General features: G+C 38.8%; 1 protein-coding gene across 2 annotated transcripts in view; it reads right to left on the bottom strand.

The window, feature by feature from the left end:
* Positions 1 to 1,832: 1,832 nt before the first annotated feature.
* The window catches only part of GALNT16 (polypeptide N-acetylgalactosaminyltransferase 16), a 109,049-nt gene continuing 84,356 nt past the window's right edge, over positions 1,833 to 26,525 (bottom strand). The window contains exons 5-15 of one of the 2 annotated variants that reach the window (XM_003756377.3): positions 25,935 to 26,000; positions 25,034 to 25,155; positions 23,898 to 23,985; positions 23,221 to 23,305; positions 21,956 to 22,059; positions 20,408 to 20,534; positions 18,490 to 18,582; positions 16,733 to 16,816; positions 13,824 to 13,965; positions 11,580 to 11,696; positions 1,833 to 4,885 (exon numbers count right to left, since the gene is read on the bottom strand). In XM_003756377.3, the coding sequence (XP_003756425.1) occupies positions 4,748 to 4,885; positions 11,580 to 11,696; positions 13,824 to 13,965; positions 16,733 to 16,816; positions 18,490 to 18,582; positions 20,408 to 20,534; positions 21,956 to 22,059; positions 23,221 to 23,305; positions 23,898 to 23,985; positions 25,034 to 25,155; positions 25,935 to 26,000 (1,166 nt within the window). In that variant the 3' untranslated portion in view covers positions 1,833 to 4,747. The remainder of the gene's footprint in view (positions 4,886 to 11,579; positions 11,697 to 13,823; positions 13,966 to 16,732; positions 16,817 to 18,489; positions 18,583 to 20,407; positions 20,535 to 21,955; positions 22,060 to 23,220; positions 23,306 to 23,897; positions 23,986 to 25,033; positions 25,156 to 25,934; positions 26,001 to 26,525) is intronic. The other variant, XM_031952802.1, reaches the window with a different exon arrangement.

The raw sequence follows: 26,525 nt of genomic DNA, 5'->3' as shown, positions 1-26,525 counted from the left end.
TTCAGTTCATTACTGCTCCATTAGAAATGATTTGAAATTTTGAAATGAAATGAGCAGGACCAGGAGATCATTATATACTTCAACAACAATACTGGATGATGACCAGTTCTGATGGATCAGGCCATCCTCAGCAACAAGATCAACCAAATCATTTCTAATGGAGCAGTATGTTATTCTTATCCTAGGTTCCTCCCCTCATTAGGTTATCCCCATCCAGGCGCCTCTCCCATTATGTCATTGGTCTTGTTACCCTATAAAAGAGCCTTGCTCTCTAATGCTCAGGGCTGGATTCTTTGAGATGATAGTTTTGTCCAACCCTGGGACCACATGGATCCATTGGTCCCAGTGTATCTCTCCATTTAATAAATTATTAAATTGGTCTCTAATCTCTATCTTGCTCAGTTTCTCCAGCATTACAGTATGAAAATAAAAACCAAATATTTGTGAATAAATAAGGCAGTAGTTTCCTTGGAAAGGAATGATGTTTATATAAAGCTTTAGAATTTACAATGCATTTCTGATAAATTATCTCCTTTCAGTCTTACAACAATCCTATGGGGATTATGATTCCCATTATACATGTGAAAAAAATTGAGATTTAGAGAGAGGTTGTGATTTGCCCAGAGCTAACTAGTATGTATTTGAGGGAGGATTAGAAACATGTCTCCCTGATTCCAAATTCAGCCTTGTATGCACTTTATGGCCTCACCAGGTAATCTGAAGTAGAGGCTGAAATGGTAATATTTGGCAAACTAGGTTGTCTTCTTGGGATCCTGAATTAAATCTAGACCAGTGTAAGTATTTATGGGCAGCTAGGGGGAGCAGTGGATCTATTCTGGCACTAGTGCTGGTCCTCTAGTCAGAAAATTCGTCCTCCTGAGTTTCAATCTGACCACAGACTCTAGTTGTGTATCCTGGGCAAGCCATTTTACTTGTTTGCCTCTGTTTTCAAATCTATAAAATGAGCTGGAGAAGAAAATGGCAAACCACTCCAGGATCTCTACTTTATTGTAAATCAAAGTCTTCCTTCGTTTTACTTCCACTCAATAAAGCTAACTCTGAGCTTTGGGGCTTAATAGACATCTACTCTGTTTTCTTCATAATTCCCAGTTTTTTCTAATCTATTTTCCAGGTGGCACGGTAGATGAAATATAGGAGTTGGTGTCAGGAAAACTTATTTTCCCGAGTTCAAATTTGGCCTCAGGTACTTCCTAGCTGTGTGATGCTGGTCAAATCACTTAAACACTGCTTCATTCTCCTTTTCTGTAAAATAAAAAGAAAATGGAAATGTAGGAAAAGGAATTTGTAGCCCTTCATCTATATCCTAACTTTCCTTGTGCCCCTGACAAGGGGAAGACAAACAAAAAATACAAAGCAGGTACGGGTGATCCTGTCCCTTCAAAGATATCAGAATTTAACCTGTCAGGTACCTCACAGGTACCCCATTCCCAGCTCCGCTACATCCTTACTTCAGATTACCAAAGATCCCTCCTTTCCTTATACTTGCTGCTATTAGATGTAAAGGAACCACATGGGGACCTTCGAGCTTCAGTTTGCAACAGGCTCCTGTAAAATGTAATAGAGTGGCTTGGAGTTCACAGATGGTTCCCAATCCTGACATTATTATGATTTTATATGGATTCTCCCTGGGTCAGGGGTCATTCTGCCATCTTTCAACCCCAGAGGAAAGTCAGATTTTTATTTTGACCTTGTCACAACCCCATTTGTGTATTCTGGAATCAGTCATGTAGCCTATGTCCCAGCTTCCTTGTTTATAAAAAGTCTTACCACCCTTGTGTTACTGTTGTGAGAATCAAACAAGAGGTCACTTCTAGTTGTTGCAAGGAATCATTTATTATCATTGTCATCATTGTTATTCTCAAACCTTCTCTGTACCACTGGATTCCAGGAATTATGTAACAATCAATAATGTCATTTGTAAAACACTATAGGAACCCCTCCCAGAGGCATTGGGGTATCAGTGAGGGACATAAGGGCAAGAAGCAACTAACTGCCAACCAATGTCAGATATTCCTGGCCAGGGCAATAGGGAGCCAAGGAAGGTGGTGCACACATATATTTGAGAGGGTTTTATTCCAGATGTTCATAGAGACAAGTTCCCCAAGGACAGCTAAGTAGCACATGCTTTGCTCAAGAAGAATGGAAACAAAGTGGCTCTGAGCCTTCGGATATGTTTGGTGGGAACAAATTTGGGACCCTTGGAGTCAACCCATTGGATAGAATTATTTTCTCATCACATCAATCCAAACTCTACCTAAGGACTGTTTACTCCTACAACCTAACCTGAAATGCTTCAGAACTTTATTCATTTTTATACTAAACCTGTAGTCCAAATCAAATGAAGGCTGTTCATTGTGTTGAGAGCACTTAGTAGGGGCATGATGCATGTTTGTTGAATGAACTTGGATTGGTTTAGACTGGATTGGGTGGTGTTAATTCACCTGGAGGGACAAGGATGGATGAAGCAACATTTGACACTGGGTCCATGGGTAAACACACCATACTGCTATCTGAGAGGTATGGGACTAATGCAGTTAGACCACTCTCTAGCAGTGGCTGGGAAGACATTCCTGTAACATAAATATGAGAGGACACTGACAACATTCCCCTAAAGTTGGGAAATATCCTTGAAAGTGATAGTTCAGAAAAAGAAAGATTTGTTGAGACATTCCTTCATATAATTACAGATATTTGCTCTCAGAGAACCTTTGGATGATGAATGATACAGGGAGTAGATGTGATAACTCAGTATGCTATAGACATCAAGAAGAAAGTAAAATGAGGGTACTTCAAAAAGAGCTTGTGTTTTCTATCTAGAAAGGTCCAGAGCTGGACAGAGCTAATGTTTATTTGTTTTGTTTTGCAGGCCCTTGTAGTACCTGGGTAATACCTAAGACCAGAAGGAAGACAGCTATATGGAGATTGGTTCCAAGAGAATCATGGGAGACTAGAAAGTAGACACACAATCTTTGGCCACCAGAGAGATCCCCTAAGGATATACCCTCCTGGCAAAGGGGAAGGAGGAACTCTACAAGGAGGCCAACGTGTAGAGGAGGGAAGGAAGTGGGAGCTTCTTTTCTCAACCAGAGCTCCCAAGACTGGCTCTTCTATATCATTCCTTCAATAACAGCAGGGCTTGGAGTAGCCTTGGGCCTTCTGGAAGGAGACAGTTATTATTCATACCGTGCAAAGGAGCCCCATTCCTTCTACTCCAAGATAACATCCTCCTTATAAAGAAATATGACCTTTCAGAAGGCACAAGTCATAGTCGGAGAATGGGGGAAAGTGCTGGGTAGGGAGGAGAGCTAGAATGCATATGTTAGTAGTCATTTAAATTTTTTCAGAGTCCAGCTTCTTTCAAGAGTGTCTCCAAAGTGGGGTGTGGACCCTGGGGTGTGCATGGCATTATCCCAAAGGAGCTGGGGACAGGGGAGGGCTTGACTTTGGCCAACCAATGGTAGGAAGGTGGGTCAGATCTCATCTTCCTCATGATAGCCAAATGTGGGGCTTGTCTCTAACACAACCACACTTGCCCTTCACTCTTCATAGTATAGCATCAGCCCCTCAGAGCAATTATAATTTAACTATCACTTGGTATCCAAAGTAGTTGCTGCATAGATTCCATTGGAAACTGTCTCCTCCCCCTAGAATAACTACCATTTTATTTTTTAAAAAAGGTTATTGTTTTTCTTTTTTAAACTTAAAAGGATGCGAGATTAAAAAAATTTGGAGACCACTGTCCTAGAGGATTCCAGCATAGGAAATTGGGGTTAAAAAATTAATACCAAGAGGAAATTGTCCAAGTCCTAAAGGAAGAATCACCAAGAACAATTTAACAAACTGGCCTTCCAAGCCTTCTTACTAAAAGGCCTTTTTTAACCTGACAGAAATTTAAACACCAAAGTTCTATTAGAAGCTCTCAACTCAGAAGATCCAGGAAGGTATTGACAAGGGAGTAACTACCTTAAAGGAAAGGATTTTATCTTTTGTCTATTTTACTCCTTTCAGCAACTTAATCATTTTTCTGGCTTCTCGGATTGCATTTTCATACATTTTATACATTCATTTCATACACATACATGTGATTCTGGGATTTCTTCTGTGTAGATTCTGGGCTTTTCCCTCATCCTTTACCCATCTCTTCTGATGGTTATCCCATTTTTTAGTCATTTCTTTCCCATATCATGGTTCTCTTCCACCCCTCCCATTCCATTACTTCATAATCTTTCTGTAGCCTAGGACCCCAGTTAGGAGCCAGCTACGCCATAGAGAAGGAATTAGACCTTCCTGTCCCCACACAACAACATCATCCACATGTTCACAAACAAGCCATTGTCCCTCCTTGTGGGTAAACTAGGCTTGGGGACACAGGGGTCAGGGATGTTTATAGGGATGGGAAATAAGAAAAGGGCAAAGTACCACCCCCAACTCTGCCCAATCTTTGAGTCACAGTCCAAAGTCTGTACCATTTCCATTACCGTAAGTAAGGCTAGGAGTACAGGTAGAACTGGTAGGGGAAGGGAGTCCGTGGATGTACCACTGCCTCCCTCCTCCCCCCAACATGAGCTTTGAAAAAACACTTAACATGGTGGTGATGTTTGTTAATGATCCCAACAGAAACATTGACAAGATGAAAACAGCCCAGTTTGACACTCCCCCACCCTAACCCCATTCCAGCCCCAAAGTCTCATGCAAAAAAGGAATGATGAGGTCCTTGGGGCTACCATCATGTAGTTTGTATTAGTTCCCACTGTTGGGCAGGTGAATCCACTTGGCATAGTCCAGTCACCACCTGTGGGGGTTGGTTCTCCAAACAGAGGCCACTGACAAAGTGCTGGATAAAAGAACCTTTCATCTTCCATTTCTAGTAGGAGAAAGAAAGAGAAAAAAGCAGGTTTTTCTTTTTAAATAACCCTAACTGGGCATTTATATGGCATATTTTGTACATGTCCACTACCATACTCTCCAGTTTCAGAATCACTTTATGTCCAGGATGTTTTAAAAATCTGAGTGTTATTTTTAGCTATAAAGATTTTTAAGTTACTATAACACTTGAGACAATCTGTCTAGCATTTCTCTTTAGGGGGTGACACGTTCAGTGAGCTGTTTATTCACCCACCACTTAAACAGACCAGATCTTTGCTATGAGTGGCAGTCTGGGAGAGGATCATTGCAGAGCCTAAAAGACCCTCTACATTCAAACCCTGCCTCTGCTACATATTTACCCTGTGATCATGGATAAGTTACCCAATTTTTCTATGCCTTCAGACAATTCTATAAGATTATATCAGGGGTAAGAATTTACATATTGGAATTCCCATAATCAAAAAAAATCACAGATCTAGACCAGTCTTCCCCCTCCAAAAAAGTCTATTATTAAAAATGAAATGGCTACTCCCTGGTGCCAAGTATCCTTAGAGTTTAGTTTCATCTTTTATAAACTATATGAAATTTTAGTCTATTTGAATCTTTTACTTCCCAAAATAAAGACACACTACCTTCTGCACTTTGTACCACATGTCTGTGGATTTGAGGTCAATTTTTTTTAGTTCTCCCATGGGAATAACCCTGTCACCTTGGTTAAGAGGACAGCTTGGGTTATGAGTAATGTGAAGAAGAGCTGGGTTTCTTTCTTGGCCCCATTATAGATTCATCAGGGACATCTGAAACTACTTGTTCACTTCCTGGTGTCTCAGTTTTCTCCAGTCTAATAATGAAAGAAAACAGCTGGAAAATATCTGGGAAGTGGCTTGTCCTCAGGAAGAAAGAGATATCATCAGGAAACCAAGAGAAAACTTGGGGCTTTGATCTACGTTAGAGCACAATGCTATTCAATGGCTCAAGATGGAAGTAGGAATGCATGCCAAATTTTGTATCTAGTTCTCTTGCCTTACTCCCTAATCAATCAATCAAATTTTGGGGCACTTTCTATGTGCCAAGCACTGTGCTAGGTGAAGGAGATACAAAGACAAAAATGAACCCCCTTACTTTAAAGAGTTTACATTTTATTTGGGGGAAACAACATGTACACATTTAAATCTTTGAAAAAATATATACAATATAAATTTGAGTATTTTGAAATGATGGAAGGGATTAGGGAAGAAAGAGAAGGAAATAAGCATTTATATAGTGCCCAAGTGCCAGGTGCTGTGCTAAGTACCTTTTTAAAAATGTATTGTCATTTTGATCCTCATATTTTACAATTGGAGAAACTGAAGCAGATAGAAAGAAGTGAAGTGACTTGCCCAGTGTCACACAGCTAGTAAATGTCTGAGGCAGAATTTGAACTCAAATCTTTCCAACTCCAGGCCCAGTACTGTACTGGGAAGTAGTCCCATTTTCCTTAGGAAGAAATGATTGATGCTAACCACATCATTTGGCTCAGTAATGTGAAGAAGCATCTCCAAGGCTGAGTACAAGTATTCATGCTGTCATTTTTGCATATGAAGGAGCCAGGGAAAGAGGTAATAAAGCAATGATGATCTACATTAATTGTGAGAGTAAGAGATGAGTGAATGCAATGTGAAGATTAGGGAGCAAAGGCTGAGCAGAGGGGAGTCTACACTGGTATTTCCATGCAATAAAATGCTAAGTGGAACTGAAAAGAGGACTTTTGTAGGACTACACACAACCTTGGCTCTGGAAGAGCAGGGAATGTAAATTTTAGGAAATAATTCTTTTAAAAAATTTTTTTATTCAAATTTTTTAATTTTGAAAACATGCAAGGATGATTTTTCAACATTGACTATTAAAAACCTTGCATTATAATTTCCCCCTTTCCCCATCCCCTTCCCTAGATGGCAAGGGGATATATTCCTATATATGTTTTAAACAAGGAATATAGAACAATTCTTTTTTTTAAAAAATTAAGATATTTATTTTTAATTCTAAATTCTCTCCTTCCTCCCATTCTTTTTTTTTTTTTTTTTAATCAAGAAGGCAAAAAAACATGATGGGAATGATTCTTCAATGGAATTATCCAGGGACCTTTGTACAGGGACATCAGAGAGCTGACAGTGAATAGAGAAGAAATAATTTGAGAGGAAACGGCTGGCACCACCTGATTCCTTAGGATATCTCGTTGTATATTTTCCACTCCTGACATTCACAACATGCTATAAATTTCCACTGCCTTGTAGTAAGGAGTCTTGTAGTTAAGTCCCAGTTCTGCCACTAATAAGTTGCAGGACTAGGGACAAACCATTTAAACTCAGTTTTCTTATCCACAAATAAAGGATTGGACTAGATATTCCCTACCAGCCTAAATAATCTACAAATATTACATATGAACTTGAGTTAAAAAACCTGTTCATCAGTTATAATATATCCACTGTTTGTTTTACCCTTGACCAGTCCAGTAAGAATTCTATAAATTGACGGTCTCGAGGCCAACTGGTCTTCTCTCAACTCAATCAACTTCTCTATGAACTGACCAATTCCAGGAAGCTCTGAAGATGAATACTGTCTTGAATGTGTATGGCATTTTTTCCAACTTTTTCAAGATATTTTCCACATCTAAATTTGGTTTCCAAGTACTTTTGTATGATAGGTAAGAAGGATCTTATCTCCTAACTTAAACAATGAGGAAACCAAGGATTAAGGGAAGGGGACGATTACTTGTCTATAGTCACATAACCAACAGTATAAAAATGTGATTTAGAATCTAGGTGTTTGTGTGCTGGGTAGCTAGGTGGCTCAATGGAGAGCACTGAACTTAGAATCAAGAAGTCTTATCTTCACAAGTTCAAATCCAGTCTCACACACTTACTAGCTATATGATCCTGGGCAAGTCACTTAACTCTGTTTATCTCAGTTTCCTTTTCTGTAAAATGAGCTAAAGAAGGAAACAAACTACTCCAATATCTTTGCCAAGAAAACTCCAAATAGGGTCATAAAAAATTGGTCATGACTGACACAGTTAAATGACAAACTTTTGTTTGCTAGCTCATTGGTTTTTCTACTCTACCATGCTGCCTTCATCATTCTACACAAGTATACCAGATCCTCTTGGATTTGTGAAATCTGAGATGACTTGGAAATGAAGAGTTGGAAGATAGGAATGAAGGAGAAGATTCTGTGGTCTTAGGTAAAAAAAATCCTGGAGAACTGCATGGTCCTTCACTCCTAATAACTCTGTCCAGATCAGGACATAGAGAAATTTTCTGGACCAAGAAGCAAGAGAACATGTTGTATAGAGGCAGAGGCTTCATCTTAACTACTGTGTGTACAGAAACAGGAGCCATGGTAGACATAGGGAAAAACCCTAAATTCAATGTACTTTAACTGGAGATAAGAGGAAGAAGTATCAGCCTGAAAGTAAACAACTAATGAAGTGACTGTGAAAATTCTTCTATTACTCTAGATGCAATAGAGAGGATATAATTACAATACAGTGGTGGTGGTGGTGGGGGGAAACAATGAATGCTTCTTCCATCCACTAAGGGATAGGAATGCCTTTGTTGGACTGGAAAGGGGCAAGGTAGATTGGGACTTAGAAGGCTCTATATTAGGAGTGGAAGGAAGATGGGGAAGGTTTGTTACAATGAGAGACTGATAAGTCGGAGAGCAGCCCTCTAAAGGTAAGCAACCAAGATGGTGAAAGGGCTGAGGCTGAGGAAAAAGGGGTTGTTGAGCCTAGAAAAGAAAAAACTTAATGGGATGACATGATAGATGTTTTTAAATATTTGAAGGAAGATAGATGAGACTTGCTTTGCTTGGATTCCAGAAGGGGAAAACTAGAAGCAATGGGTAGAAATTATAAAGAGAGAGATTTTGGCTAGATGTGAGGAAAAACTTTCCAGTGATAGAACTATGCTAAAAGTGGAATGGTTTGTTTCTGGAGGTAGTGGTTTCTCCCTTCTTAGAGGTCTTAGAACAGAGACTGGATGAATACTTCTTGATGATAATATAAGAGATCCTTGTACAGTTATAGGTTGGATCTGGTGGCCTCTGAGTTTCTTCCAACTCAGATTCTGTGTGATCTTGTGTGACAGAAAGTCCCTGTCCAAAGTTCCCAGTCAATGGGCACTCATTTGTTGCATCTCCCACAAAGGGGGTATCAAGAAGGCAAACGAGAAACAGCAATTTAGATGGGAAAAGGAACATTGGCTTGGGAGTTAGGAGATAAAGGTTCTATTCTCAGTTCTATTACCAAGTTATGTAATTCTGGCCAAACCATTTCACTTTTGTGCTTCAGTATTCTCATCTATAATGGATTAATGATATCTGGCTTAACTTAAAAAAAAGGGGCACTATGAAAACAATACTATCTAGTATCTATTTAGTGCTTTAAGGGCTTGCAAAGCACATTACATATGTTATCTCTTTTGAACCTCTCAACAAATCTGTGACATAAGTGCCATTATTTTTTACAATTGTATTTTTTACAACTTTTACAAGGTTAATAATCTTCCTGGAGTCAAAAACAAATAAGGACATGAACTTATGTCCATCTCACAGTTTTGTAAACTGTGAATATAGGGATCACAAAATTATGATTTATTATCAGCAAATATTTAATTTGTTTACTTATTTTATATGTCTATATACCTTGAGATCATGTAGAAATTTCTGAGGCAAAAAAGGGTCGCGAATGGAAAAAGTTTAAGAGAAGCCCTGCTCTATAATTTAGAATTATGTCCAAAGGACTATAAAACTGCATATCCTTTGATCCATAAGTGTCTGGATCCCTGGGCCCATATCCCAAAAAAGACCATAAAAAAGGGAAAAGGACTCACATATGCAAAAATGGTTGTAGCAGCCCTTTTTGTAGTGGCAAGAAACTGGAAATTGAAGGGATGCCCTTTAGTTGGGGAATGGCTGAATAAGTTATGATATATGAATGTAATGGAATATTATTGTTCTACAAGAAATGATTTCAGAAAAGCCTGGAAAGACTTCACTAAGTGAAGTGACCAGAACTAAGAGAACATTGTACACAGCAACAACAAGATTATGTGATAATCAACTTGATGAATTTGGTTCTTTTCAACAATGAGGTGATTCAAGGCAATTCCAATAGATTTATGATAGAAAGGGCCACATACACAGAGAGAACTATGAAGACTGAACAGTATCTTTTTGCTTTTTTATTGCTTGTTTATTTTTTTCTTGTGTTTTTATCCTTTTGATATGATATTTTCTTTTGCTCAGTATGACAAATATGGAAATATGTTTAGAAGAATTGTACACATTTAACCTTTATAAGATTGCTAGCTATCTTGGGAAGGGGAGGAAAGAGAAGTAGAAAAATTTGGAGCACATGGTTTTGCAAAGGTGAATAGAGAAAACTGTCTTTGTATGTATTTAGAAAAATAAAAAAAAAACTATTAAAAATAAAATAAAGATAACTTGCTAAAAAAAAAAAAAAGAAGAAGAAGCCCTACTCTACATCACCAAACTTCCCCTATATAGATTAAAAGAGATCACTGAAGCATTGAAATGGAGAGTTATCCCCATCAGATGTGCCACAGCCAACTGTAATGGTCCTGAAGAGGTTATTGTTAAATTTTCAGTATGAGCTTTTAAACCTTAGAAGTAGGCAAACATTATAAATCAGAGCTTGCTCTACTGTTTTGTTGATTTTTGTCATTCAGTTGTAGCAGCCACCTTTAACTCTTTACTACTCCATTTAGGGCTTTTCTTGGCAAAAATAATGAAGTGATTTGCCATTTCTGTCTCCAGCTTATTTTACAAATGAGAAAACTGAGACAAATAGAGCTAAATGACTTGCCCAGTTCACATAATTAGTAAGTCTCTGAGGTAAAATTTGAACTCAGATCTTCCTGTTTCCAGGCCACTGTACTACTTTGCTGTCGACTGTACAGACTTAAAGTGTTATTAATGCAGATTACATGTAAAAGTTTGTGAGGTGTATTTTTTTTCCTGGAGAAATGTTATTAAACATTTGCCATACTTTGGTTGTAAAGGAATCTTCAGGACTCCACATTTTACAGATGAAGAAACTATGGACCCACAGAAATCAAGGGATTTGCCCAAAGTCACACAATTAGTTCATGTTAGAACCAGGATTAGAAATCAGAATATTGACTCCCAGGTTCTTTCCATTACAACATGGTATTTACTCTGAAAGGAAGACAGAGAGAGATCTATTCACTAATCAGAGTATTAGCTGAGTTTCAAGAAAGATTTGGGTGACAATAATAGGTATAGTGTGTATGAAAGCTTTTGTAAGTGGTTAGATCAATATAAAGGTAAGGTGCTATTATTACCACAATAGAATAAGTCCCTTTCTTTTTCTGAATCTCAATTTTCTTAGCTGAAAAATAAGGGAAGTGAATTTGATGATGCATAAGATCCCTTCCAGTGCAAACATTCAATGATATAATTCCCTAACCTTTACCTTGGTCTACTCAAAAGAATTCCCAGCCTGAAGTTCCCCCTGATAATAGCCCTCATATAGCCTCTGTCCATTAGAAGGCTTTATTTATTTCATCTCATGTTGTGAAAGATAATAATAGCTTTGCTGTTTGGGCAAGGGATGACAGAATCATCCACAGGAATAAGAGAAAGGCTATGATTTACATGCTGCCACATACCTGTCTATCATCTTTCTGATTGCAGACCTCCAAAGTGACTTGGGACCCTGTGGAAAAAGATGTGATGGAGAGACACTTGTCTTGTTGCCTGATAACAGGATCACTGAATACCCACTCCTACAAGGTAGAAAAAATAAGAATCTCGTTAGCATTAGGACTAAGACTCTTTGACTGATGGTTATCTTTTTTATTGTTTACACAAACAAAATGGGTTTGTAATATACTCAGTACTTATATCTATTTTCTTGTTTCTGTGCTTATAAAATTTCAAATATTCCACTTGACCAATGGGAGAATCCCATCCAAGTATTTTGCTCTCTTCCCTTGATTTTCCAGGGCCTACCACCTCTGGTAGGTTCACTCAATTGACTGCCCTAACAAGGATATTCCATAAGCACAGAATGGATATATCCATATATGACTAAAATAAAATATTTGAAAGGACCAAGTTGTCATAGCCTTTAAGAGGATTATGAGAATTGGAATTACAATGTTCTTCTTTTCTAAAATATGATCGTTCTCTGCAAGCAGGTTTCTTGGAGGTTTCTGGAGGTATCCTTAGATTCACTTCAGAGTAATAACCATCTCAAGTGCAGCCAGGAGTTAAAATCAAAATCCTTTATTGTCTCCTTCAAAATAGCCCGGTTAGCTTTCCTTGGTTCCAAGAGCTTTTGTTGCTAGTCCTTTGCCTCTACCAGCTTCAGCTTCCAGCTCTCTCTGAATCCTTCATTCTGTCCAACTGAATCCTGGCTTCTCAATCTCCCTGAGTGCTTCTAGGCTGAGGCTTCAAGAGCTTCTAGTGAGCTTGTCCTTTTATAGCTCTTTTAGAGGTGTGAACTCAAAGGTTGACTCCTCCTCCACGAGTGGGATTGTAGGCTTCTGATTTGTGAATCTCCTGGACTCCTCTCTGACTTGTGAATCTTGTAGAACTCCAATGAGTACTAAATACATTAGTGAGTCAGAGAACTGCTAAGCACGATGCTAAAATTAGACAACTGACTTAGCACCTTGTAAGAATCCTAACAGGAACAATTTGACATTTCCTTTTCCAGATCATTTTACAGATAAAGAAACTAAGGCAAATAGGGTTAAGTGACTTGACCAAGGTCACATTGCTAAAGTGACTGAGACCAGATTTGAACTCATGAAGATGAGTCTTCCTGATTCCAGACCCAGCACTCTATCCACTGTACTACCTAGTTGCTCACATATAGATGTACATTTTAAAAATATATATATATTGAGGAAGAGAGAGAGAATTTTGTAATGTTTGTAATAAGTGCTTTGGATATTTTAAGGTATCTGCTCATTACTTCCTATGTTATAGAGTTAATAGAATAACTAGAGAGGGGATCATTGTACACAGTAAAAGCAATATCATAATAATAATCAACTGTGAAAGATTTGGCTGACCAATATAGTGCTTCAAGACAATTCCAAAGGATTCATGAAAAATACTATCCACCTCCAGAAAGAACGCCTAGACTCTAAATGTAGATTAAAACATACTTTTTTTTTTTTTTTTTACTTTCTTTTTCCTTTTTTTTCCAGCAACATGGTTAATTTGTAAATATGTTTGCATGACTTTACATGTACAATTCATATCATATTGTTTGCCTTTGATAGGGAAAAGCAGAGAGGGATGGGAAAATTTGGACTCAAAGTTTTGAAAAATAAATGCTAAAAATGAACAAATGAATGAATAAAAAGTTAATGTATAAGATATTAAGGGTGGCTATTTAGAGAGGAAGGTGGAAGAATTAATACAGAGGAACTAAGGAATTGAGTGGTGGAGCAAGACGCTTGGGTTCACTTCTCAGTAATTCTACCTTCTCTGAGATTCTATGAGTCCTAGAATATATTTATTCATGAAAGGTATATGCATTTATTTGGTAGCATTCATAGAGAATTTTTTTGCCTTCAGGATGAATTACACAGACTGATTCATAGAAGGAGGGTATTAACTGGCACTCAGAAGATAGCTGCTGGGAAGTTGATGGGGATACAGCAGGAAAGATGGGAAGAAAGTCTTAGTGGTGATGGACTTCTTGGGGAAATGGATGTGAGGATTCTAGATGGAGAAAGAGGAAGTGGATTGGATGAAGAACCCCATGTTTCTATAGCAACTTTGCTATTAAAACATCACCTAGAGCTTTTCTCATACTTTCATCCCACTTTGTCTGGGGGATGAGGCCACCTGGATCAGAGTTCAGAAGAATGGAACCAACTTGCCAAGAAGCTCACCTGGGTCATGAGAGGATTATTTGAAGTCCCTTTGCAGCCCCCCATAACAACCAGATTGTTTCCTGCTGTGTCCTGACCCTGAGACTCCAAGCAATTTGTTCCTTGCTTAATGATCCCAGGAATCACCTCTTTTTCAGGGATCCTGAAAGAAAAGGACATTCAGTTGTGTTAACATGAGTGCTGCCTTTGGAATTTCCCACCTACGTAATAGGAAGAACACTGGCTATTGAGTCAAGGGACCTGGATTCAAATTCCATTTTATTAGCTATACAGCTATGGGTGGCACTTAATCTCTCAGTGCCTCAGTTTCCTTCTCTGTAAAATGTATATACATAACCTATAATACTTATTTCATAGAATGCTGCAAGGAAACTGATCTGCATATCTTGAAGTACTTAATAAATACAGCTAATAATCATAATGTATTAATAATTATAAGATTATCAATTAATGATTATTTAAAAAACAAAAGTATTTAATTATTGTTGTCATTGTTGTTGTTACTATTACTACAGCCTTCTAGCTTAAGGTATCTCTTCTTGTATGCTTCCCTATTATGGGAAGGGAACTGAGACTTCTTACTGCCAGGGATCTTAGACAAAGGCACACCCTTTGGGAGGGGTAGTCCAAATCTGAGGAGAAAATATGCTGTAAGGGGAGAAGGCTATCAGGAGAACTCATAAGTGTAAACAAAAAGATCTTCAGGAAGGACCCCAAACCACCACAATTGTTTCCTCATTCTACCAATAACTTCTTATTGTATCCCCTGTGTAACTTATGAACACAAAATTATGTTGGTCATTTTCCTCAAAATACACCAGCTTTTTTTTTTTACTCTTTTTCTAAATATCTTGATTACTATAGTGCCAGGAACACTGAGGTCACACAAGTAGGGATCAGCAAAACTAAGATTTAATCCAGATCCCGCCTTCAAATCTCATGTCCCTTCTAGCTTGGTGAATACAACACCATTCTCTACCATCATACACCTTCCTTGAGCCCTTCCCTTCTTTCTCCTTCCTTTGTAGGAACTTCCTATCCAAATAGCAGACAAGGTGAAACTACTGAGGGCAGCTAGGTAATAGGTGGAATTCTGAAATTGGAATCAATAAGACCTGAATTCAAATTCTATCCCCATCTGCCTCAGTTTCCTCATCTGTAAAATTAGGATAATAACATCCACTTATTATTGTTATTATTATTATAAAAACAAGAATCACTTTTAAACAAACACATCATAAGCTATTCATCCAAAAGAAATATTTCCTTTAGAGCAGTCCCTTGAGGGGAGGGAGAGGAGGGACATGTTCCTGCCAACAAAACTGCTCAGAACATTTATGAAATTTTTCTTTTGAAGATGCCTTCAGAGTCAGTTTAAGAGCTGTACAAGAAAAAAGGCTTTGTTCCATTTTTTTTCCAAGGGATGATTTGGGGGGTGGTGGTGATGGTGGAGGTTAGGATATAGACATTGTGTGATGACTGTTTAAAAAAATAAAGAGTATCAATAGAACGTGCTCCATCCATAGAATATAAGCTCCTTCCATTTGATTCCCTTCAATAAATATTAAAGTACAACCAATGGGCCTTGCACTGCAGTAGATGAGGGGATAAAGACACAAAAGAAACAATCTTTGACCTCAAGGAACTTACCATCCATTAGGAGGAAACAGTATGGACACAAATAAGTAAAAATAAATATATACCAAATAAATATAAAGTCATTTTGGAGGGTAATGGTAGAGAGCACTACAAACTGGGGAGAATCCTGAAATACTTTTTGAGGAAGGTAGTAGCATTTAAACTGAGCCTTGAAGAGAACAAGAAATTCCTCTGGGTGGAGTTGAAAAGAGAAGACATTTCAGGTGTCTGTACAAAGGCAAAAAAGGTGAGAAATGGAATCTTAAGGACTTAAGTAGACCAATGTGATCAGAACACAGTAAGTTGAGAATGTAATGTGAAATCAAGGGCAGGAACTGCACTACATTTCCTTTATACCTAGAATCGTATGATATTGGTGCTTAATAAATCTTTGTAAAAAGAAGGAATGGGGTGCAGTGCATAAAGTACCAGGCCTGGAGTCAGGAAGATCCATTTTCCTGAGTACAAATCTGGCCTCAGACTCTTACTCTCTGTATGATCCTGGGCAAGTCACAATTCTATCTGCCTAAGTTTCCTTATCTATAAAATAAGCTGGTGAAGGAAATGTTAAACCACTCTAGCATCTTTGCTGAGAAAATCCCAAATGGGATCACAAAGAGTTGGACGTGATTGAAACGATTGAACAACAATAAAAAGAAAGAAAGAAACAAGGAGAAAAGGAAGAAGGGAAGGGTTTGAAGAGGAGGGGAGGGGAAGGAAAAGGAGGGGAGAAGAGCAGTAAACAACAGTCAATGAAAATAATTGCCAAGAACTTTGGGAAATATTTTGTCTCTGGACCATCCCATCTAGAAAAAAAATTATTGACTATGTGGGTGCCTGCTATGAAATAGTTAAAGCTCATTTGAATATTAGAAAACCTAGAATGTTTCATTACAAATCAATCTCACAACTTTTTTATTTCTATCTCTTCTTTTCTCCAGTTTTTTACTTTTATATCACAACTTCCCCACAGCCTTTACTCTGCTCTCTGTAGCTAGGGGCTGGTAGGGAGTTCAAGACTAAGAGCAAAGAGGCCAGCCACCTGGGATGATACTTATGGACACAGGGAGGACTTAAAGAGGAAGGGGAAAGAAGAATGTCACTAAACATCAACCATCCCCGGACCCTTTTCTTTTCTAGGTTCCCATAAAATGATCATCCCAGACGCTATTACAAGTAGCACAGGAGATTGCCCCACTAGACTTCTTTTTTACAACTTATCATAAATAGTTTATGGTCAAATATTATATAAACTGGAGAGATTTACTCACTTGAGCTCTGGATAGACATTCTCCAGGTACCACTGGAAGGACTTGCAGTTCATCTTCTTCCTCTGCTCTTCTCGGTCAGCTATACTGAAAGGAGAATTCAGTTCAATTTGACAAGCACTTATTAGAAGTCAAAGAACAGAACTGTGGGGGGAGCAGGAAAATGTTACTCTGAAGAATAAAGGAGATCCTCATTGCTAGGAGATATCTAGCAAGCACAAATAGGCCTAGGGTCTGAACCTACTCACTCTTGCTCTATTAAATCTGGCCTCAGATACTTACAAATCATGAACAAGTCACTTAATTTATTTGCCTCATTTTCCTCATCTGTAAAATGAGGTAAAGAAAGAAATAGCAAATCACTCCAGTATCTTTGCCAAGAAAACCCCAAATGGGAGTCATAAAGGGTTGGACTCAATTGAAATGAGAGAACAACAATAAGAAGTTCATGGGATTTAGAAGTAGGATTTTCAAATTAAGGAGTTGGATTAAATAAATCCAACTCCTTGATTTGAAAAATGACAACACTGAAGCCCAGAGAGGTTGTCACACAGCTAGTATCAAGTTCATATTGAAATCCAGGTCGCTGAAAGTTTTTTAACTTGAATAAATTACCAAAATTAGGTTATTCGCCTCTTTTCCTTCAATATGGGGTACAAAAACATTTAGTTTTGAAATTTCCATTTTATTATGATTTCCTCGTTGGGAGACAAAAGTTGAGAAAAGACCAGAGATTGCAATGTGTAGGATTGTTTCTGAGTTTTTGTTATACCTAGAGCTTGGGATATAAGCCATTTGTCTGTATATTCTCCAGAGGAACTGGCACTATCTTTGTTAAGAATTATTTTTATTTATATTATTAAATATTTCCCAATGACATATAAAAAATTTTCAACAATCATTTTTTTAAAATTCAAGTTCCAAATTCTCTCCCTCTCCTCTGTCTCTTACCCATTCTTGAAAAGGTAAGCAATTTGATGTTGAATATACACATGAAACCATACAAAACATATTTTCATATGTTTTGTTGGTCATGTTGGCCCTGACTATCTTAACTAAGCACTCTGATAGCTAAGAGATGCTTTTGTATGATACTTCTTGTATGATACCTCCTACTATTCACTCCATTCCATCACTTCTATCTGTTTTAATTTCCTCAACTATAAAATGGAGATCATAACAGCAACCATCTCCCATAATGAATGTGAGGATCAAATAAGATAGTAATTTGTAAGGTATTTACCATAGTGCCTGGAACATAGTAATGTTTGTTCTCTTCCCCCTTCTCCCAGAGCTCTTTTTGCTGAGTCAAATATCTTTCCTTTGTCATATGTAGCTGAGAAGAATTGCATTTTGACTATTTAAGATGAAGAGCTTTTTCCTGCATTGTTATTATTGGGGTAACTGAAGAAGTTGTGTTGGGCCAGGTGGTTGTTTTTTTTTGTTTTTTTTTTTAGTTATTTTCAGTCATGTCCAATTCTTTGTGACCCTATTTTGGGGAGTTTTCTTGGCAAAGATACTGGAGTGGTTTGCCATTTCCTTCTCCAGCTTATTTTACAGATGGAAATGAAGGCAAATAGGATTAAATGATTTGCCAGGGTTAAATTCAGGAGGAGGAGGAATTTCCTGACTACAGACCCTGCACTCTATCTACTGTGCAACCTAACTGCCCTGTTGGTTGTAAAATTATTAACCTCCCCCAACCTCTTCCACAAAGGTCCCTTGCAGAACAATGAATGGACACACCATCCAAAGCTTACCTGCCGAAGGATTTTCCAATGGCAGATGGCCGGGCTTCATAGTAATATTGTTTGTATTCGTCCATCCAAACCTCTGCAGTGCGCTTGGTATTCCTGAAAAAGCCAAAGAAGGTGTTAGAGAAAGACATAAATAAATACAGGAGTCTGTCTGAAGGTCAGCTTTATAGAGCAAGGGGAACATAGGCATCTGTTACTCTGTCACATTTTGGGAGTTGCTCTATCATGGGCTTGGGGTGGCAGGGGAAATAAAGTTCTTAAAAAACAAACAGGTTTTAATCATTTTGGGCTTTTGATAAAATATTAAGTGCTTTAGATGGTTGGTGAATAGCCATCGGCTTCATTTACATGGTATTTTGGATAGAATAATTTTTTTTTATAAAGTTGTCTTTCATATACATTATTAACACTACTGACTCACAATCATTAATGGCATAAGTGTAGAGTTGTTTTTCTGGAAGGAGGGTAGTTTTGTGGTGATCTCACCATACTGTCATGCTCAGTTCTTTAATGACCAAGGCTTGGGTCAGAACTTGTGTCACTGCACAGGTGCACAGGGTCAGAACTTGTGTCAATACACAGGCACTGAACCCCTGAGCAGAGTGTCTTTAAGCATGAAACTTAAAAAAAAATTTTTAATTTGGTGTTTATTTTATTTTATTACCCTGGCATGAGTTCTGTCAATATTAAGTTGGTGTTAATGGACATCCTGTCCTCCCATACATACAACACATAGGGATCTATGGATAAATTTCAAGGGATTACATTCTTAACTCCTATGATGTACACATATTATAGATGAAATCTCTTATATCTGTTAAGTTCCTCCATTATAATGTAATTATAATGAACTTATTACCCCCTGAACTTAATGGGAAAATTATGTCTTTATTTCAATGTAGTTAATTTTCTTTGTAATCTTATGTATTTTATTTTATAGATTTAAAAACATTACTCTCAGAAGGATTCTAGTGACTTCACTAGACCACCAAAGGAGCTCTTGATTCCATTAAAAATTAAGAACCCTGGTCTAGACAAAAGAGTTATCTATGAATGACTAGTTGCTTATGGATCATTTTATGGGAAATGATCTGGGGAAAGACCAAATAGATCACAGGGTTAATTTGATAGTTGTGCAGGAGTGAGAGATCTAGTGAGACAGCATATGGAGAAGGTGGAGGAATCTCACTATTGTTAAAGAAGAGAGAAAAGAACACTGTAGGGTATGCAGACAAACAACAACACAGGTGGTACCTCATGCTATATGGAGAGTGGACTGTTTACCAGGACAGCACGAAGGCTAAGGGAAACAACTGAATTGGATAGAACCACTGGGCACTCAAAGCCTAGGGGTCTGGTGTATATTGGATTGAACCAGCCTATATATGCGGGTTATATACATTTATAGCCAGAATAACAGAGGAAATGTTTAATCTGGGAGGTAGTTAGACCTTTGGGGTTTTTTTCATCTCATTTCATCAATATGGTTTCCTGAGGTGAGTTAACAGGTTCTCTGTTGGTACTGAGTCACATGGTTCATGTTGCCACAGGGACCATACCAGAATTGGAAAAGTAAGTGGTGATGGACATTTGGGGGCAGGTCCAGACAAGGTTTGTCTGAATTGTTTTTACTTCTAATTTCCCATCCCTAGGAATGGCAGGCATAGGTAACATCTGCCATCTTCCTTGCCTTATCCCTATCTCTCCAAATGGTTAGAATGGCATGGTAACTCTAAACCCAATTCTTGCTCTATAAGCCAGGTATTACAAGAACTTATTTTTGGAAGCTGATGAGGTAATTACTCATGTCTACTAAGTCTTTCAAAGCAAAATGGAAAGAGAGGAATTAGAGGGAAAACTGTTAGGTTCCTTCCCCCGACCCCATCCTCAGATCCTTTCTGCCTCTTTCCAGGGTACCTACTTTATGTATGTGAGGGCATTACCCTCAGGGAAGTCATATGGGTGTCGCTTCCTGAAGACATGGCCCACTCGGCTGCAGGGGACAATCTCTAAGCTGCCACCACACATCCACACCCGGAAAGAGAGCTCTGCAAAAGACCTCAGTGGTTAGCAGGAATTGGTCAGAGGGTGGTAAAAGGTAAAAGGTAAGTGCACTTGATTTCCCTCCCCTCCTAACTCTTATGATGTAGGAATCTCCTATATCTGTTAAGTCTCCTATTAGAACATAAGCCCTTTGAGAGAATAATGATCTACTTTTCTATTTTTTCCCAGTGCTTAGTACTAATAAAGCTTTTCACTTATTCTTGTTGGATATACCCACTTGTGTTCAGTTTAAATCACCTATCTGTATACAAATATATATAAAACACACATATACCCAGGATGAATATCCAAATCTGGACTACTGGCAGTAACAAGGTAAGTGATGAGCAAAAGAAGAACTGTTTAAAAGGAGGGAACATTTAACCACATAGGATAACTTTGCCTCTGCATTATTTCCAGTCTCTGTCCAGGAGGCATATTCTAGACATGAGTAAGGCATGTCTAGAACAAATCACCCTTGTTGGTCAGTTCCTGAGACATATAAAGTCTGATTAGCTGGGGGAAGCCACCCAAGCCACATTTTTCTTACTAATCCAGATGGCATCTCCTCAGTTGGCTCCAGATTTTCCTCTCTTCTGAGGTGGCTCCTGTTCATTGGCTGCTACTTTGATCAAAGCTCTGTATCACATCCCTTCCCATCCTTGAAAACCTCCTTTGGGGTTTCTAGTATGTTCACTCTCAAAAACACTCTACTTCCTCTCCTCACAACATTACTTAACCCTTCGCTACCTGGTTTCCAACTTTATTGAAAAGGGCTCCAAAGTTACTAATGGTGTCTTAATGGACAAATCTAATAGTCTTTCCTCAGCCCTCATCCATCTTAGGCCCTTTCCTTCACTTGCCACTAATCACTAGCCCCCTATTCTAGATATGCTTTTTTTCTTTGGGTTTTTAAAACATTATCCTCTCTAATATTATCTTCCTGGCTGTCTGACTGTTCCTTCTCAGTCTTTTTTTGCTGTATCACATCCCAAGTGGACCCCAAAGTTTTGTCTTGAGATCTCCACTAAAACCTCTCACTTTGTGACCTCACCTATCCTTGAGGGTTTTGTTGTTGTTCAATCATTTGAGTTGTACCTGATTTTGTGACCCCATTTGGAGTTTTCTTGGCAAACATACTGGAATGGTTTGCCATTTCTTTTCTCCAGCTCATTTTACAGATGAGGAAATTGAGGCAAACAGGGTTAACTAACTTGCCCAGGATTACATAGTTAGTAAGTGTCTGATGCTTGGATTTGACTCAGAAAGATAAGTCCTGAATTCGGGTTCAGCAATCTATCCACTTCTTCTAGTTGTTATTGTTATCTTTCCTATATCTGAATAATGAATAATTAATGAAATAATTGAATAAATGAATGAATAAAATCTGAATAATCAATGTGGCAGAAGTTATTTTCCAACTCACCAAAATTCTCCCCACCCCAGATGTCCATCTGAGTATCGTATTTTCCCAAGTGGTTAAACCAGGACTTGTCAATCACAAAGATCCCTCCAGCTATGACGGGTGTTCTGGGAGTAAAAGGGAAAAAGAATCCACAAAATCTGCAAAGAATCCATGAGGGTGCCTACAAAACAAGAGCACCCTCTCTCTACCCCTTTTCCCACTCAGTGATCTTTCATACAGCATCACCCACATACTAATCATCACAGCTTCCCAAAGAGGAGGGTTACTAACATACACAGCAGTTCTTTTGTCCTCTCATTGCTAAAAGCTCATGTTACCTACTTATTGTCCTTTCCAAGCATGTCAACCTAACTTAGGTATAGATTATTTAAAAGAGAACATTTGAACCAAACTTTGGAGGAGCTAAGAAACCCAGCCCTGAATTTCCTGAAACTAATGTGTCCTCATCTTTACCCTGGCTGTTTTTCCACACTTCTGTGTGTTCATAAGGAAAACCTTCCAAACCAACTCTTCATAGATCATACCCTGAAGGAGTTAAGATATTTAACCCTGAACCTTCCAGGACTATGTCCCTATCTTCACCCTGTTTATTTTCTGCCCTGTCTGCCCCAGACCTACTTCTCATTTCCTACTTTCTGCTTCTTCCTTAGAGAACTTTAATCAAATCATTACTACTATTGCCTCTAGAAAAGACACATCAATTGATGGCCTATTGCTACATTCAAAATTCTGGTGACTTTCCAGACCAAAACATCTCTCCATGGCCACCATTCCTTTGACCTATATGTACTGTTTTTCTTTATAATAACCTTAAGGTGGGATAACTAGTTGGTGTAGTAGATAGAACCCCATCCCTGAACTCAGGAGGATCTGAGTTCAAATTGGCCTCAGACACTTAACACTTCCTGGCTGTGTGACACTGCCACTTAATCCCAGTTGCCTCAGCAAATAATAATAATAATAATATCCTTAAGATAAAGGACTCTATTTCATTTCTGCATCTGTAATGTCAGTGCTTAGCACAATATTTGACATATAGTAAACTTGACTTGATAAATGCTTTTTTATTCATTCATTCATTCACTCCTTCCTTCCTTCCTCCTTCCCTTTTTTCCTTCTTCCCTCCCCCTATCTCCCTTCCTTCTTTCTTTCCTTCCTTCCTTCTTTCCTCCCTCCCTCGCTCCCTTCCTTCCTTCCTTCCTTCCTTCCTTCCTTTTGATATCTTTGAGGCTCAAAGCCCAGAAACAAGAGAGAAGCCAACCTACCGAATTGGCTGGGTGGGATCTGTTCGGGACATCTTCTGCTCTATAGGAATTTGCTCCCATTTGAAATGAAGACTCCAGTCAAATCCTGAGGAGGACAAATAGTTAGGGAAGAAGGATCCAACAAAGCAGACACCGGACCATATATCCCTGGACTATATTCATTTCAATTTCTCTCCTGCATCAGGAACATTAATTAACCAATAAACTATTAAGAAGCTAATATAAGGGGGTGGGGGGGGAGGGGATAAGGAGGCAGGGCACTGAGGAAATAGATAAGATTAATAAGGCATGGTCCTCTCCCTCATGGATTTTACAATCTATAAGAATGCATTTTGTAAAGTTAAAAGTGGCATAGAAGTCATCATTATTTTTATAATAATTACTAGCAATAAGAATAATAATTAAAATAACAATTTTAAGAACAGTAAGTAAAATACAATTTTCCCTCTCCCCAGCTTCTTGACCACTACTTACCTGTAGAGACTATAGCTTTTATCTTAGGCAATCCTTGTTAAACCAGGTCTTCAAAATTATTATACTTTTCAAAATTTTTATACTCCCTATGATGAATATTACTGGGATGTGAAGAAGTTTCTTAGGAAATCATTGGAAGGCTACCAAATCAGAGACTTCTAATTTCCATGGCTGAGGGTTCCTCCCAGGAAAACTGTACCCACCTCCCCGAAGGTCAGCAGATGCTGCCAGGTATGCAAAGTTATCCAGGCTGATGACATCAATGATGGGGCTGACCACCCGTGTGTAGTCCTGAAGAAAAACAGAGGTGGACTAAGGAACTAAGTAAAGGGGATGGCTGCTGGGAAACAGAGACTGGACACCAAGAAAAGTGCATGACTGTTGGGGAAACAGAGGCTGGACACCAGCCATCTTCAGGAAAGAGGATGGTTTCTGGGGAAAACTGTAAGACCTACATCCTACAGAAAAGCTTAGGCTGCCCATCAGAGAAAAAAAAATGCTGATGGGATTGCGAGAATGAGATCTTAAGTAAATACTTGTCAGCATAAACTATACCGATCCTGGAATGTTCATGCAAATCACCATGGGTCCCCTCTTTTTGTTGGTATGGTCATTCCCAATATTTTTGGCAAATGTGACTTTTTCTGGTTCTCTTATAACTTCTCTCTGACTTTAGCACTCCTCACCATCTCCCTAACACCTATACAAATATTATTTGTCTTTCAGGACCAAAGGAACACTGCCAGTTTCACTTAGGCCAGGGCAACCCTGAGAAGAGGCAGGGGAGCTTGGTGGTGGAGATAGGTGCCCTGAGAGGGGAAGGACCTCATGAGCTCTCCCCACTCTGAGTTGGCCCCCCTAAGACAAATCTTTAGTCTCAGCTCTGTTCAAGAGCTAGATCAAGTTCCATCTCTTCCATGAAGCCTTCCCTGATCATTCCTTTGCCTCCTCTGATCATTCCTCTGCCTCCTCTGATCTTCTTCCATAGCCATGGTAGCCATTAGGGAAGGGGAAGGAGGAAGGGGCAAGGGAATAAGTATTTATTAAACTCCTACTATGTGCCAGGCACATGCTAAGCACTTCATAAAAATTATCTCATTTGATCCTCCCAACCATTTTGGGAGGCAGATGTTCTTATTATCACCCCCATTTTATAGAGGAGAAAACTTGGGAAAATAGAGACTAAGGGACGCACAACCAGTAATGTCAGAGGTTGGATTTGAACTTGTTTACCTGATTCTGTGCATTATGGCACTCTCTAGCTTTCTTTTTACAAGCTGTGGGGCAATTAATTGTGTATTATCTTGGGTTATCATTCCCATCTTGCAGGTACGCTCACCTCCTTCACTCTCTGAAGCATGGGCTGAAGCCACTCACTGTTTACCTCACAGTGGCTGTCCAGGAAGGTAAGGATATCTGCTGTTGCCACCTCTGCCCCTCGAACACGGGAACGGATCAACCCTGCAATTGAGGAAAGGAGGGATAGTGAGAAAGAGAGCAGCTACTAACCTCAGAACTTCTCAAGTTCATTAGAAAAGAAGACTTCTAAATCCAAAGATTTAAATGTGTTCCAACCAGGGAATAATAGACCCATTTTTCAAAAAGAAACACTAAAGCACAGATTTGACAAAGGTTACACAATAAATTGGTGGCAGAACCAGGAGTAGAACACAGATCCACTTGATGAATTCCTTTTAGCTCTACCTCTGAAATCACTGCTTCTGGGTAAGAAGCTTTATTATTTTTTATATGCTTGAGTGTCAAAGATGGTCATTAAAATTATGAGCAAGACAAAGAACTGGAAGCCAGAACTAGCTACATTTCCCTAGGAACTAGCTACAGTTTGGCTTGCTTCAATTCCACCATGTCTCTAAAGGTTTATTGGTGGCAGAGTAAGCTGTTGTCCACCCACTGACCTACACAGCCCAAAGGACACTATCAACTTTAGGACTTTTATTCTGTTCCACCCTCAGCATCTCCCATATCAAAGGAAGAAGAAGCCCCAAGAGATGCTGCAAGTGGTGAAACTGAGTGCAAGTGCCTAACTGAGAATGTAGCAGACATCTCCCATTGGGATGAGACAAGTCCTTTGGGGCCCAAGACAAAGGCAGGACCAGAAGGTCCCAACTGAGAGTAGGCAGGCTTGTCAAATCAGAGCACAAGGAACCAGCCTCAGGAGGGAAGGGAAAGGACAGATGGAGAAAGGGAAAGCACAAGAGGGTATGGCCCAAGGGGCTCACCTTCACGCCGATCATTGCGTAGACATTTGATTTTGGGGATCCTGGTCAGGAGCAGGCAGTCTTCAGCTATAAAGGAGTTCCAAGTGAGGACAACATAGTCACACAATGTCAAAGCATGAGCGGTAAAGACAAAGTTTTGGCAGTTTCCACACTTTCTATTCTGAAAGCTATTAATAATTTACTGATGTTCCTTTAATAAAAACCAGACTTCAGAGCACTGGTGTCTCCTACATCCTTCTCAGTCTTTTTGAGAAGGAAGTTTTGCAGCAGCCAGTACAGAAAATAAATGAAGGCGTTTTCCCCTTTAAATCATGATCAGATAAAGTCTTCTTATGAATAAAAATTGCTACAAAAACATTAAAGGTCTCTAATTTTATTTAACCAGCAGGGATTGGGTAAGGGTTCTGCAATTTAAAAGCTGCTTGAAGCAAGGAGAGGTTGAGCAATTCGCTGACACACAGCCAGTGAAAGGATTGGAAAAAAAAAAAACATGTAAAAACTTATTCGTATTCCAGGTACTGTGCTAAGCAATGGAGATACAAATACAATCAAACAGTGTGGTCCCTGACCTCAAGGGGCTTACTTCCAAAT

Source organism: Sarcophilus harrisii, chromosome 2 (genome assembly GCF_902635505.1).
Source record: "Sarcophilus harrisii chromosome 2, mSarHar1.11, whole genome shotgun sequence".
Lineage (NCBI taxonomy): Eukaryota > Metazoa > Chordata > Mammalia > Dasyuromorphia > Dasyuridae > Sarcophilus > Sarcophilus harrisii.
This window is presented reverse-complemented; position numbering and strand designations above follow the sequence as displayed.